Source organism: Marmota monax, unplaced genomic scaffold, assembly GCF_021218885.2.
Source record: "Marmota monax isolate L192 unplaced genomic scaffold, Marmota_monax_Labrador192_F-V1.1 WCK01_AAM20220418_F8-fsc00128, whole genome shotgun sequence".
In the NCBI taxonomy this organism is placed as follows: domain Eukaryota; kingdom Metazoa; phylum Chordata; class Mammalia; order Rodentia; family Sciuridae; genus Marmota; species Marmota monax.
In genome coordinates this window covers 4,435,482-4,450,659 of record NW_026693452.1, presented here as the reverse complement: position 1 = coordinate 4,450,659, position 15,178 = coordinate 4,435,482, and the positions used below count along the sequence as shown (strand labels likewise).

At 32.9% G+C, this 15,178-nt stretch overlaps 1 protein-coding gene across 4 annotated transcripts in view; it reads right to left on the bottom strand.

The window, feature by feature from the left end:
• The window catches only part of Helq (helicase, POLQ like), a 47,145-nt gene that overhangs the window by 5,507 nt on the left and 26,460 nt on the right, over nucleotides 1-15,178 (bottom strand). For 3 of the 4 annotated variants that reach the window (XM_046457619.2, XM_046457620.2, XM_046457621.2), the window contains 6 exons: nucleotides 14,947-15,166; nucleotides 13,345-13,502; nucleotides 11,651-11,749; nucleotides 8,393-8,566; nucleotides 6,497-6,610; nucleotides 5,304-5,438 (listed from right to left, as the gene is read on the bottom strand). In XM_046457619.2, coding sequence (XP_046313575.1) covers nucleotides 5,304-5,438; nucleotides 6,497-6,610; nucleotides 8,393-8,566; nucleotides 11,651-11,749; nucleotides 13,345-13,502; nucleotides 14,947-15,166 — 900 coding nt within the window. The remainder of the gene's footprint in view (nucleotides 1-5,303; nucleotides 5,439-6,496; nucleotides 6,611-8,392; nucleotides 8,567-11,650; nucleotides 11,750-13,344; nucleotides 13,503-14,946; nucleotides 15,167-15,178) is intronic. The other variant, XM_058583422.1, reaches the window with a different exon arrangement.

Genomic DNA, 15,178 nt, shown 5'->3' with positions numbered 1-15,178 from the left:
CAATACCTGATAACCCCCCCCCCCCAAAAAAAAGGAAAAAAATCTACCAATTCTCAGATCTATTTCTTGAACTCCTACTTTAAGCATTTGCAGAGATGGAGGTGAGGCTGAGAAAAACCTATACAGATGTGATAAGAGGGAACCAAGAGTCTAAGATTAAGTAAAATCATCTCCAGAGAGAGAAAAGTTACAGTAATATAAAAATACTGGAAACAAATTTTGGTAGGTTAAAACGCTGTTTATAGGAAGGTATTTAAAGTACGTGCAGAACTCTAAGAGGCAGTCTTGGAAAGGCTATGTTTTCAGAAAAAGACTGGCTAAAAGGGGAAAGGTGCCCTTTGGAAGGAGAGCCATGAAGGAAAAAGGAAATGAGGGCAAAATTTAGGATGCTGTAGGACAAAAGGAATAAAAAATTCCAAGGACACAAACCTTGGTACACTTCTCCCCACCCTGAGCTATCCATGAAAGACACCATATTTCACGACTCTGAGATAAAATCTCAGTCTTGAACTGGGAGTCTCATGAACTATTCCAAATGGCAACCCTGTCCAAGAAATGCAACAGTATAAGCAGTTCTCATCACTGCTTGAGAAAGAAAAACAGAAATGAGAATCAAAGCTCTTCAGTTCATAAAAATTCCCTCCCTGCCAGGTGTGATGGTATATGTCATGTCTGTAATCCCAGGGACTCAGACTCAGGAAGCTGAGGCAGAAGGACTGTAAGTACTCCTGGGTCTAATCCTAGGTACAAACAAAGCAAACAATTTTTTTTTTTTTTCTGAGCTCACAAAGAAATAGGAAGAAAAAGGCAAAATGTTCATAACAAAAAGTAATAACTATAATTATGTTCAAGGAAGAACAGATGTCCAAAGAAGAACAGATCTGAATAAAAAAACCTAATTAGGGTCACTGAAATATGAAAAGTGGGAAAATTATCAGGAGAATAAAAACAAAAAAAAAAGATATAAAAAAGAGATTGGTGATATTGAAATGGAAGATAGGCAAAGAAGATCCAATATAAATACAATTAGAATTGTTAAAGAAAAGGATCAGAACTAATATTAACTTCAACCCCCTAAAAATTCTTAAAATAAGAGGAAATAAAGACATGTCCTAATGAAACTACTTGGATTTAAAGATAAAGAAAATAGGTTAATGTTTTATATACAAAAAGGAGGGCAGGGAGCCAGGCATGGTGGTGCATGTCTGTAATCCCAGCAACTTGGGAGGCATAAGCAAGAGGATTGCAAGTTCAAGGCCAGCCTCAGCAATTTATTGAGGCCCTAAGCAACTTAATGAGACCCTGTCTCAGAAAATAAAAAAGGGCTGGAGATGCAGCTCAGTGGTAAATTCCCAGTACCAAAAAACAAAAACAAAAATGGGAGAGGAGAGAAGAATGCAAATAAAATCTGTGCTTCAAATAAATAACAACTACACCAAAGCAGATTTTTTAAAAATTAAAAAAAAAAAAACAACCCCAAGTAACATTTCAACATATTATTTCTATTGTGTACTTTCAAATTAAAGAAAAAAAAAAAAAGAGTTGTAAATAAATATTGAATTCTGGTTAGCAAATTAGGCCCCCCCCCACATCAGTGGTAAAATTTAGCAATTCTGAAACTACTTTCAGTGTATTCTATTGAACAATATAGACAGATATATAATGAAAACAGGAAGCAAGTTTCTCAATGTTGGAGAAAGGAATTAAAAATACAAAAAGAAACTTCTATAACAAGTCCTGTAGTGTAGGATGAGTGTGGAAAATGAATGATGACTGGAAATTCTTCAACACCTCCATTAAGAGGTGGAATTAATTCTCTTCCTTTTGGTTCTGGGATGGCCTTGGTGATCTACTTATAACTAACAGAGTACAGTAGAAATGATGCTGCATGATAGGGCTCAACTGAAAGAAGTCTTGTAGCTTCTGCTTTGGTTTCTTGGAATGAGAACACTGCAAGGTCATTTAACTGCTCTCTCTTAGATCACAGCACCCATGCTGGAAGAAAGCCAAGTTACATGGAGATTATAGAAAGATAAATAAGAAACCACAATATTTTAAAAGAAATAAACTAGACTGAATAATAAAAAAAGAGAGACAGTTCAAAATACAAAGAGTTTTTGAACTCTTGAATTTCTTATTCTTTTCTTTTTTTGGTGTTTATTAGGGATTGAATCAGGGCCTCACATATGCTAAGCAGGCACTGTACCACTAACCCTAAACTCCTGAACTTCTATAAGAGCAGACTTATGCACATAATAGCAAGGGCTGTTACTTATGGAAAAGGAAGAATGATTTGGATGAGGAAACCCAAAGTCAGGAATAATTTACAGAGAAAACTGGGTCCTAATAAAGGAACTGGTCACAAATGCCTGGATAGATTCTAGAATTGCTGCAATGCACTGCTCATATATAGTAGTTAGCCTACCTCTGATTTCACCATTGTATCCTGTGTCTTTTCAGTTCACAAGTCCTCACTGAGAAGAGCTTGTGAAATTGTATCAAGGTACTTCACCCGCATGTGGACTTGATTTAAGAGAAATACTGTACCTTGAACCTGGAGGCTGAGGCAGAAGGACTGCAAGTACTCCTATGAACCTATGTCTGATGCCATACTGGAAAAGTCTTTGGGGTTGACTATATGATATATGTAAGAGAAATGTAGATAATCTATGACCACAAGGAGGGCATTGGGAATGACTGCAAATTATCTGACATTCCTTTCATGTAGAAGTGGGATTCTAATTTTCCTTCCTTTCAATCCAGGTCTTAATGACTGATAACCAACTGTATGCAGCAGAAATGATACTGTGTTACTTCTGAGGTTAGTTCAGAAGATTTCTTGCATTTTTTGCCTTGATCTCTTGGAAATGCTCACTCCTCAGATGTTCCTTCTCCTAACCTAGTTGCCCTGTAATGAGACCCAAGCCACATGGAAAGGCCATGTGCAGTTGCTCCAGTTGAAAGCTCCAGTAACGGGGGAGCTGGGATCATGGCTCAGTGGTAGAGTGCTTGCCTCGCACGTGTGAAGCACTGGGTTCAATCCTCAGCACTACATAAAAATAAACAAAATAAAGGTATTGTGTCCATCTATAACTAAGAAAATAACTGAGTTATGTAGAAAATCACTGGTACATGCTAAAATGAGTATGTGAAAGTCTAATAAGGAATAGGCTATCTACTACAATCTTAAAAGTATCCATTCCCCAAATATTTACTAATCACAAAAGGGAAAATAATAGCTTTATAGTGAAAGAAATTGGCAAACATCACTTCCTTAAACCAAATGGTCTAAGTTAATGTCAGCAATGGAACAAAAATGATAATCATGTGGCTCCTGATATGATGTACTGAAGGATACACATAATTTTTGGGCATTCCTGCCAAAAAATGTATAACTTCAAATTCATTTCCTTATTTCCATCCCGGATCCCTTATTTACAATTTTTTTGGGGGGTACCAGGGATTGAACCCAGGGGTGCTTTACCACTTAGCCACGTCCCCAGCCCTTTTTTATATTTTATTTAGAGACATGGTCTCACTGAGTTGCTTAAGGCCTTGATAAGTTGCTGAGGCTAGCTTTGAACTCCCAATCCTCCTGCCTCAGCCTCCAAGAGCCACTGGGATTACAGGCATACATACACCACTGTGCCCGGCCTTACTTACAATTTTATAACCCAATACTGTACTCAAAATCCTGCTGCAAATATCCATTTACTCTTTAATCTGGCTGGAAAGTAGATGAGATTGAATCAGAAAAAGTATCTTAGTCTATAAGATGAAAGCCTTGTATTGAGAATGACTGAGCAGCAAGAAACAAGGAATACTGGTCCCTGGATACACCACTCATTCCCATGTCACTTCTAAACTATTTATGTTTAAACTTGTCTAATAAATTTTTCTAACTTAAAGTCACTAATTTTGTTCATTGTTACTACAGCTCCATTTATAGCCTTAATAATCCACAGTCCTGGCTATCCTACCTCCTGTTTCCTTGTATACATCACCTAATTTCGTTAGGTCTCATTTATTTATTCAAATAGTTGTTAAACACATAGACTTAATGCTGTGCTAGGTGCTATAGAAATGAAATGGACTATAACTTTGTTCTTCCCACCAACCCAAAGAACTTCTAATCTAATGGGACAAAGACCATCTAAGTAGTTTCATCTGTATACTGGGGATAGTACCAACACTGCCCACTACATAGGCTCATCATAAAGATTAATTAAGGTAATGTATTCAATGAGAGCCCCATTTAAATAAGATGGAAATTTATTTTCTAACTATTTCTGTTTTATATATGGCAATTATGTAACAATGAAGTCTAAAAGAAGCCAAACAATTTCAGATTTATAACTATAGTGGAGAATAAGTAAGAAATAAACCAAATTATTGAGTAATAGCTTTCTATGTAGACAGATGGGCAATGGTAATCCAGATTGGATCCAGCAAAGGGTACCTAGATAGTGAATGGCCTAAAACAACATTATTTAATATGGATGAGGAAACATACATGAAACAGAAACTCTTTGGGGCAAAGAGAGCTGTTTTCAAAATGAGAGCTGTGAAAAACTACCATAAAAATGAAAGAATAGCTGGGCATGGTGACACACACACACCTGTTATCCCAGTGACCCAGGAAGCTGGGGCAAAAGGATCACAAATTTAAGGCCAGCCTGGGCAACTTGGTGAGATTGTATTTTAAAATAAAAAAACTCCAAAAGATCTGGCAATGTAATTCAGTGGTAGAATGCCCTTGTACTTCAAAAAAGAAAAAGAATGAAATAATAGATTAGTTCCAGAGGGTAGTACTCCAGTACAGTGGTAGAAATTTTTTTGCCTCAATATATTGGGATAATTTTTGTAATACTAAGAGCACCCGAAAATTGAAGAAACTGAATTTTCAGAAAGTGAATTCATCAGAAAGTGAATGGTTTTTCTTTCCTCAGTGTCTAAAAAGTTCCTGTCAATGATGGTGTTCAAGGTAGGAAGACCAGATGTCAGAGATGCTGAGGAAAGAACTTCCGTGAAAAGACTTCGGAGGCAGAACTCAATGACTTCTAGGGTTCCTATACTTCAATGAACATTCAAAACTGTCTTTACATTTTAGGAAGTCTGTTCTTTTTAGCAAGCCTTGTGTCATAACAGGTGCAGTATTTGTACTCACAAATTCTGAATACATATATTTGTTTCTATCAAAATAAACTCATGTGATATTAAATATTTTGTTCTGAAGTATAAAGTACAAGGAAATAATACTACGAAATTTATAATAAAAGTTAAAAAATAGTTTCCTTGCTTACCTTTGCTGATGAAACAATTTGCTTGGCCTGGCGTCTTGATAAATGATCAATTGTCCTTATTAGCACTTCTGGGTTAGCATTAGCTAAATGCATTAGACTTTTGTAACCTGCATTGTATAACTGTTTTGCTCGACCCTAAAAAGTGTTACAAAAATAAGTAGGATGAGAATTTGAAATTAGGAAAAAATTCACACACAGAGATAGGAATAAACTAAGATAATAAAGTAGATATGTGTGAAGAGATAACACCTCAGAATCTAAACAATTTTAAAGATGCAGCTGAGTAGTTCCAATCTGAGTGCATGTAGTTTTTTATGTAGCTTAAGTCAGCTAATGTGTGCTAAAATCAGGAATGAGAAAGCCATTAAGGCATTTATGTTAGTGGTACTAATAAAGTTCTTCAAGCAAAATGTTCTCGCCTGATATCTTTCAAATTTTCTCATCATCTACTCAGGAGACCAGTGTGTGTGTGTGTTTTCTCAGTGGAATTAAGAACCAAATAATAAAGAATAAATTAATTAAAAATAGAAACCACTCTCTTAGAAAACATAAATGACTTTTGCTGTCACTGAATCATCACTATCTTAAACAAGCACTGAGTACAAACTAAGAGAAGGTAATTCCACATTGGAATGGAGGAGGGAAGTGATGTGGTAGCATGAACATTCTTGCGGAGAGTCACTCCCACCTCTACTGTTATTTTTTTTTCCACAACTGAGATTTTTCATTAGATTTGTTTCCCAATTAGCAGTGGATTTCTGGAAGGCCATGGCAGCAGCTAGTTACATAGACACACACATATATGTGTATTTATTTATATGTATATATATATATTTTATTATATATGTCAGGTTTTATTGTTTTGTGAAGTCTTATTACAGTGGAAGTGATAGAGCCTTGCTGCTTATTTGTCATGGGAGCCACACACACAAAAAAACATTTATATATACATATATGTGTATGTACATATGTGTGTATGTATATTTGCATGTATATAAGTGGAACATATGCATGTGTATATGTATATATGTGTATATATGCACACACATAATAAATGCCATATATATCTCGCCATGAAAAATGAGCAACAAGGCTCTATCACTTGCCCTGTAGTAAGACTTCACAAAATAATGAAACCTAATTTTTTTGTTAGTTGTAATAATCGTCAGTTGAGAAATTGAAAAGCTACTAACCTCTAAGACTCCAGTCACTTCCATGAGAGGGATTAGCTCTGCCTTCACACAGTAAGTCAGCTTCTTGGTAAGTTCTACCAAAAGGGCCCTATAAACCCAAAACTCCTCAAGTTCCTGTAGAATGCAAGGAAATATATCAAATTTAATTTTTGTAAGTTATTTCCAAGTTTAATTTGTGTGGTATGAGGCTCAGATAGGATATTATCTTATTATGAACATGGATTAAACCAGAAATGAAAGATTATTCCAGGCCAAAGTATTAAGAGGAAACATGGTAGAGACTCTGAGGAACTGGATAAAGTAGTTTAGGGAGGTGGAAAAAGATTGAAAATTGAAAAACAAGTGAATAGAAAGAGCTCTATTCATTTTTATCAAAACATCAGAAAGTGAATGATTTTTCTTTCCTAAATGACTAAAAATAATTCCTATCTCTAGGAATTTATCCTGAAGACAAAATATTAAATATGGAAAGATTCAAATGCATGATAATGTTCAATGCAGCATTATTAAACTTTCACAAATACCGGAAATCACGAATCAATAACTATTAACTCTTGGTGGGTAAATGATCACATCATTTTATCTATTTTGTATGTTTGAAATTTCTATAATAGTAGTTTATTTTATCAAAAGGTTCATTCCAGCCATTGTGAGAGTTTGTGATGCATGTAATAGCACTATCTAGCAATATCGAGACCACCAAGAAAGTAGTCAATAAAGATGGCAGAGTAAAAAGACCATGAATAGAACTACTGAATCAATCAACCCTGGAATTGCATTAGTTCTTGCCTTCCTGTTACATAAGATAATCATTTTTCTTTATTGGCTAAACTTCTTTTAAATTTTCCTATTAATTGTAGTTAAATATAATTTACTAATATGATTGGTATACTATTTTATACAACTTATAAAACTTTTTAAAAGAAAAAAACACTTTAAAATATTAAAAATACATTGAGAATATAAGTTATCAGATTTTTTTAGGATCAGCCATCAAATTACAGTTGTTTTTCAAGTTCTATGTATAGATTATTTTATTTGAGCAATTCCATTAGGCTTAAACCCTCAGTCCTAAATAACACAAAGGGAAATAATATCAAGGAGAGCAATTTTAATTATGGAGAACAACAAACAAAAAAATTAAGAATATACATTTAAAAAATTTGTTTCACCTTATAACTTGTAATTTTTGTCTGATGCTTAACTGGCATATGATTAGGGATTATAAACTAACACTTAAAAATTGTCCTAAGTAAATTATATTTAGAAAGGTAAATTTGCTAAAATAATTATCATTCAATCCAAAGCCAAGTATTTTTGGATTATTTACTCCATGAGTACATATGACAGAATTAATTGTCATATAAATACATAGAACATCAATGTTTAAGGTAGAAAAAATGAAGTAAATTTAAATCTTAGAAAAACAGAATTCATGAGGAAAGAGTTTAAAAATTGAGTATAGACACAAACATGGAAAGGATTACTATGCTACCCAATAAAAAATTAAAATGTAGGAAAAATGGTTTATGTTATAAATTCAATTAAAAATTATCTGTGAAGGAAAGTCTATAATCCTTTGTTATATATTTTTGAGGAAATACCTGAAAAATACTAATGATGGCCTTAAAAGTAGATTAACTAGGCACTTTCTACTTACTTTATATTTTAGTTAATTCAGGAATTTTTATATCTTTACCATCAGTATGTATGTAGTACTCTTTTGTAGGCAGATAAAAACAAAGATACTTTTTAGATAAATTTTGAGTGCTTTGAAATAACACAATAAGTCAACAATGAGGAATACTGACATACTGTCAGTATTTATTAGTGGGTTTAGTAACAGTTAAAACAAGAAGATGTACCAAGTATAAATTATATGTTTAGTGGAATTACCTCACAGAAATGTAACACACAGGATGAGAAGGAAGCAGCTCCCGTAAGTAGATTTTGTATATATCCTCGAGACATGTTAAATTTTTCAGACACACTCCAAATGTTGGTCTCTTTGAGCAAGGTATAAAGAACAAAAGACAGGTAGAGTCTGTTGACAATGTCCTTGTCCACCTTCTAGAAAGACAAATAAATTCATGTACCCAGATGGACAACAGGTAAAGTGGATGAAGCTGTACTATAGGACAGCAAGAATAGAATGATTCCAAGGAAATAAAACTAATTTCTAACGTAAGCTTTAAACTGATTATCACTTGATTGCCAGTAACTACCATACACAGGAGAGAGGCAAAGGATGGTTTCCTTCTCAGCAACACTAGGAAACAAATACAGGGAGGAAGCTGCAGAGATTTGTATATATTTACTGTGGTATTTATAAATTGTACATTTGTGTGATTGCTATTATAAATTACATAAATGCATGTTGATAAATATGTTGATAAGCATGACTATATTGTAAACTAAGAGTGAATATTATGCTATGATTTCCATATTATCATGATAAATTAACTGATGTTCCCAAAGTTAAAACATTAAAAGAGAAAAATGCTTGCTGTTTTTGAAGATTTCTGTTTCTGTGCATATTTTTGCCTGTGGTGTCTGTGGTGTTTAGTGACTATTTCTGAGTAAAGTATTTCCTTGTTAGCATCAAATTAACTGAGAAAATAACTTGTGCTTAAAATTAAAGGAAAACAAGGATGAACCTGAAGGAAAAAAAGGGGGTATAGAATGTAAAATGATACCTTCTACTAAATGGTGTTCGATATGAGAACTCAGGGTGATATATTGGAGCATTTATGAGTTATAGAATCTGAATATTGATGCTGGATCATTCTTGAAAAGTATTAAGCTAAAAAACTTTAGTTGAATAGCAAGTAGGACAAGATAGCTTTTTAATTTTACAATTTTAATGTACCTTTACTATTAACTACAAATTGAGTTAATGTAGGTTTTGCTTAGAACGTATTTTGTTAACCAAGAAAAAAATATAATTATTATATGGCAAGATGTTTTGTGCCAATTTTAAGATATTTTGTAAGATATTAAAAGGGGGTTCTTTTTCAATATGGAGAAATCAATTAGATTTTAAGTATATATCATGTTCTTTCGGATTCCAATGATGATACTTCTAAGGTATTGAATTAGTTAACTAATCCATTCATAATTAAGGTAAATCCATACTCTACTACTTTACACATTTAATTATCAATTTAATAAACATTTATTGACTATATTCCATAAACTATAACAAAATTAAATCCTTGATTCAAGTTTTAAAAGACGCCTTATTCTATTATGATTTTGCATATGTTTATTATTTGGTAATGAGTTCCAGCATAATATGATTTTGTTTTTACTTTACATTTTAGAGTTGGATATAAAAGGTTTGTTTTAAGAAAAACTTTTATTCAACATTGAAAGTCTAAACAACATAGACATTTCTAAAGTAAAAGACCTAATCTAAAAATTGTAAGACTGTAGCTGGGTGTGGTGGCACATGCCTGTAATCTCAACAACTTTGGAGGCTAAGGCAGGAGGATTGCAAGTTCAAGCCCAGCTTCAGCAATTTAGGGAGATTCTGTCTCAAAATAAAAAAAATAGAAAAAGAACTGCAGATGCAGCTCAGGAGGATCTATCCCTCGAAATTATAAAAATATGAATGTTTAAAATAGATATTATATTACTATATCATATATCTATATATTTATAAATATATACAATTGTACATTCATATCTATAAATATATATATTTGTAGATATAAATATATAGATGCTAGGCTAGGGTTGTAGCTCAATGGTGGAGTGCCTGCCTTGCATGTGTGAGGCACTGGGTTCTATTCTCAGCACTACATAAAAACAAATAAAGTTATTTTGTACATCAACAACTTAAAAATTGTTAAAAAATATATAGATGCTATTAATTTTATGATATAGCAATGCATAAGATAGCTGCACCATTCAATTCAAATGTAAGTAAACACCATCTTCCATTTTTCAAAGTGAAATTAGCACTGTCTACATAAATTTAAAAGATATAGGGGAAATGGCAAGTAAGATAATTGTTTCAATGAAAGATTAATTAAAAAATAAAATTAAAAATGAAAAAGTATGAGAGAAAAATGATATTAGCTTAAGGAAATTGAAGGTATGGTTACCACAGAATTATTTCTACTTCTCTTAAAGTTAGTGTATGCATTAAACACTTGCTTCATGCCTACCGACTGAATTGTGAAACATTAAGATATAAGATATCACACAAAAGAATATTAACCGATCCACTTTAACATTCTAAATGTTTTGTTTACTACAAGGACTAAACTTGAAGTTTTTTGAGGACAAAAAATAACAACAAAAACATCTAGACCTGTCCTATGTTAGAATCCCTGATACCAAATAGGATGTAAATTTCTGTAAAATATATTGGCTTGTTTGAATTGAACTTATTTTAGGGAACATATGATATTGTGAAAATATTTTATAAATGTTTTAGTACTTTTATTATATAAGTCACAAGTAGCCTAAGAAAAGTAGATTAACATTTTATTTCTCCTCCATCTGTCATCAATTCTCCCAGTGCCCAAAGTTGCATAATTGAGGAAAAAGTGATTCCTTCTGAACCTGGGTCTTTTTTATCAGTGTTGTTAACATTTGTGCTTATTTCAGGATGACTCTTCCAAAACTAATGAGAGCCAAGATGCTCTTCAGACTTTGCAAATCCAGCTGACATATTGCAGCAAGCCCACAGCAAGCTCACCTGAACTGTTGATTATAGGATTTGTTTATTTTAATAGTAAGTACAACTATCTCTGACTAGACCCTAGACCACTGTACCTGTCTGCTTTGCAGAATTAAAAACTGTGTACTCCATTGTAAAGAAAAAAAAAAGGTAGATTAATAAGGTTTATCCTTTCTTATGATAGCCTTATACATGTATGACAGAAATGCAAAAATATCAAAAAGAAAAAAAAATGGCCATCACACCATCCAGAAATAGCCTTTAAAAAATTCTTACATTTGTGGTATTCAGAAAGATATGTTTTAAATAGCAAAATGGAAATTTTATTAATTTAAAGAAAAAAAAATGAAACAAAAAGATCCAATCACTAAAGGAGATGAATGGTATTAGTTTTTTTTTTTTTTAATGGTATTAGTTTTGTTGAATGAACTTCATTATTTAGGAAGGGTAAATGACTGTGGTACCTTCCTGATGGCTTGACCAGATGCTTTCTTCCCAATAAAGCTTTCAGAGACTCCAAGAAGAGCAGCTACATTTTGTTCAGCTGGACTGAGTTGACTAAACTGTAGAAAAAGAATACATGCACGGAAAAAAAATCAATGTATCTTAAAAATGTGCCACTTGAAACAAATATGGCATTTCTTTGGAAATCACATTTTCATGATTTTAAAGGATATGAAAAATGACGATTTTATTTATAAATATTGCAAGTTTTAAAAGAATATGTTATATTCTTTAGAATATAACATATTTTAGTAGAATTACAGTCTCATGTGGCAAAATGAGTCAAGGCCCACATATATGATGATAGTTCCATAAGATTACATGGTCTAGTAATGTCATAGCCATCTGATGTTCATACAGTGATGAAATTACCTACCAGTGTGTTTCTTAGAACATATCTGCCATTAAGTGATACATGACTCTACTTAAAGACATGGCCACAAATACTGGTTTCCATGTGATTGTTTAATACTACAGATGGCTGGGGAGAGGGAGAAGATGGAAAGGTTTTGAAAGTAATTGCATTATATATAGCAACACTTAAAAAAATCTTATAGTAATGATTTAAAAATATGACATTAAAAGTAGAAGTTAATTTCCTGAGATTAAAAGCTATATGCTAGCTGGGTGTGGTGGTACATGCATGTAATCACAGTGATTTTGGAATCTGAGGCAGGAAGATCATAAGTTTGGAGCCAGCCTCAGCAATATAGTGAGGCCCTAAGCAACTTAGGAAGATCCTGTCTCAAAAACCAAAAAAAGGGCTGGGATATAGCTCAGTGGTAAAGCATCCCGGGGTTAAATCCTAGTACCCACCACCCCACACCCTGCAAAAAGATACATATTGCAGGACTGGAGATATAGTATGCATGAAGGCTTAGGTTCAATCAAAATCATAATAATAGAAGTTATATACTCTTTCTGCATAATGTGTGTTCATATAGCTAGCCTGTTCACAGTAAAATCAAAATGAAGTATATACTCTATCATTTAGGTTTGTTATAAGTGGGGCTAATTCTACCTTGGTACTGGCAATAAAATAAATATTCCTTTGTATGTATTAACATCATTGGGTTTGGAGTATCATCAGGCTTGGCTCTGACAGACCTTTCATATAACTAAACTCTCACTCATCAGTGATAGTTTCATTGTTTTCTTTACACTCTAGGCATTATAAAATGCAGAAGTCACTAAACTTTAGAAGAACTGTTTTGGGGGGAATGTGATCAGTGATAATCCTTTTTTTTTGGTATCTTTATTTTTGGATAATTAATATGTTTATATATAACAGAAAAGTAATATTTAAGTTAAACAAGCCAAAAATGTTGTTGTCATATTATTTTTTAAAAAAATCTCACAGACAAAAAAGACCCAATTCTAATTTTTTTTTGGTACTAGGGATTGAACTCTAGGGCACTCGACCACTGAACCACACCCCCAGCCCTGTTTTATATTTTATTTAGAGACAGGGTCTTGCTGAATTGCTTAGGGCCTCGCTGTAGCTGAGGCTGGCTTTGAATTCATGAGCCTCCTGCTTTAGCGTCCCAAGCCGCTAGGATTACAATAAATATATCTTAATAGAGTGAAAAAAAAGTAAAGATCAAACATCATTGATAAACTAAGTAGCCTAAGTAGAAAAATCCTATATTCTCACCTGCCTGAAGTATATCATCCAATCAGGGTCACATTGTGAAACCAGATCATAGGGAGTTGTTAAGTAGATGAGATGCAAAAGGCTTTCAAGCACAAGCCCTTCAAGACCTTTCTTCAAGTCTCTGTAGAGAATGTCACAATAAGCCAAATCTATAGTTCCTAAAAGAAAGATACAGATACTTCATCTTTCATAATTACTCAAGGAGGAACGAGCTGATTTTAAATAAAGTCTTATTTAGAAGTTAATTAAATGTAACAAAAAGTCTTCAAAGTCTCTTACTATGTAATCTTCACTTATTTGGAGGCCATTTTGATAGAATAATCAATATTTAATAAGTTTTGATCCAATTACTCTATTTCTGGGAATCTAGCCAAGAGAAATATTTCCATATGTACATAATACAAAATACATAAATTGAGATGCCCATACAGCTCTATTCACAACCGAGAAAAATCAGAAATAATGCAAATTTCCCTCAATAAAGAATAGTTAAACTGTTACATCCATACTATGGATGAATAGGGTATTAAAAGAAAAATGTGATAGACTAAAAAGAATAGACCTGTTAAGGTGTTCATGGTGGGGTTTAGGGTTGTGGGTCAGTGGTAGAACGCTTGCCTAGCATGCGTGAGGCACTGGGTTCGATCCTCAGCACCACATAAAATAAATAAAGGTATTGTGTTCATCTACAACCAAAAAAATTTAAAAAAAAGATATTCATTATGTTTTATAAGTGAGAATAGCAAATTGCAAAAACCCCAATGACTCCATTTTAAAAAAAGTTCATACATATACACATATATATACACAATGAAAATACAGTTGGGTATGACAAAGAGATATTTCATCCTTGAGAAAACACCCAAGATGTCTAAGGACACCATTGGTGATATGATCTTATGGGCTTACGGGACTACCATTGTATATGTGGTCAGTTGTTGACTCAAGCACTGTTTTGTGGTGTATAACTGTATAATGACATAAATTGAACTGTTAATGGTGGTAGCTCCTGAGAGAGTGTAAATAGGACTGAGTATGGAACTTTCCTTAATATAATCCTGAGTTTTGGGATTTTTTTTTTTTAAACAACAGAAGTGTATTAGTTTCCATTAAGTAAATTATGATATAACCATTGAGGAAGAAACTCTTTAGGTATAGAATAATCTCTAAGGTATCATATTAAGCAAAAAAGTAAGTTCCATAGCAATATGAATGATTTATTTCTTTAAAAATAAAAACTTAAAATTGTATAAATGCATGTATTACTAATTGAAATGAAAAGCACAGAATAGGTCTGGGAAAATATAAACCAACTTGCTGTTCTTGGTAGGATTTCAAGGTCTGTGTGGTTATTGGGGAGGGAAGTATCAAAGTGGGATCACCATCTTTTCCCCTATATACATTTGCAGTATTTTAATTTACTTTTGATTCAAAATATTTTTTAACTTTTGAAAGTTGAAGTAGCTTATCAGCTTATAAAATGAATGTTTATAAATATGAAATCACAAATCCAATTTAAAGAAAGATAAATTTAATTTGTATTTTTCCAATACATTGCCTTAGATTAATAATGAGGTATGAGTTTACCTAAATCTCTCTTACCCTTAAAAGAAGCTCGTCCTAATTTTGTAATACGAAAATTATATTGCAATTCTTCTTCAGACAGAACAGTATATTTTTGTAGGAGTCCTTTCTCTGTCAGGTATCCAAGTGATTCGACAGTTATTTCCCAGAGACTTTTTTCTTTCAATAAAGTCTTTTGTTGAACGGCAAAAAATGTACCATTCATAAAATGATATATATCATCAAGATTTGTTGCAATCTGAAACAATCC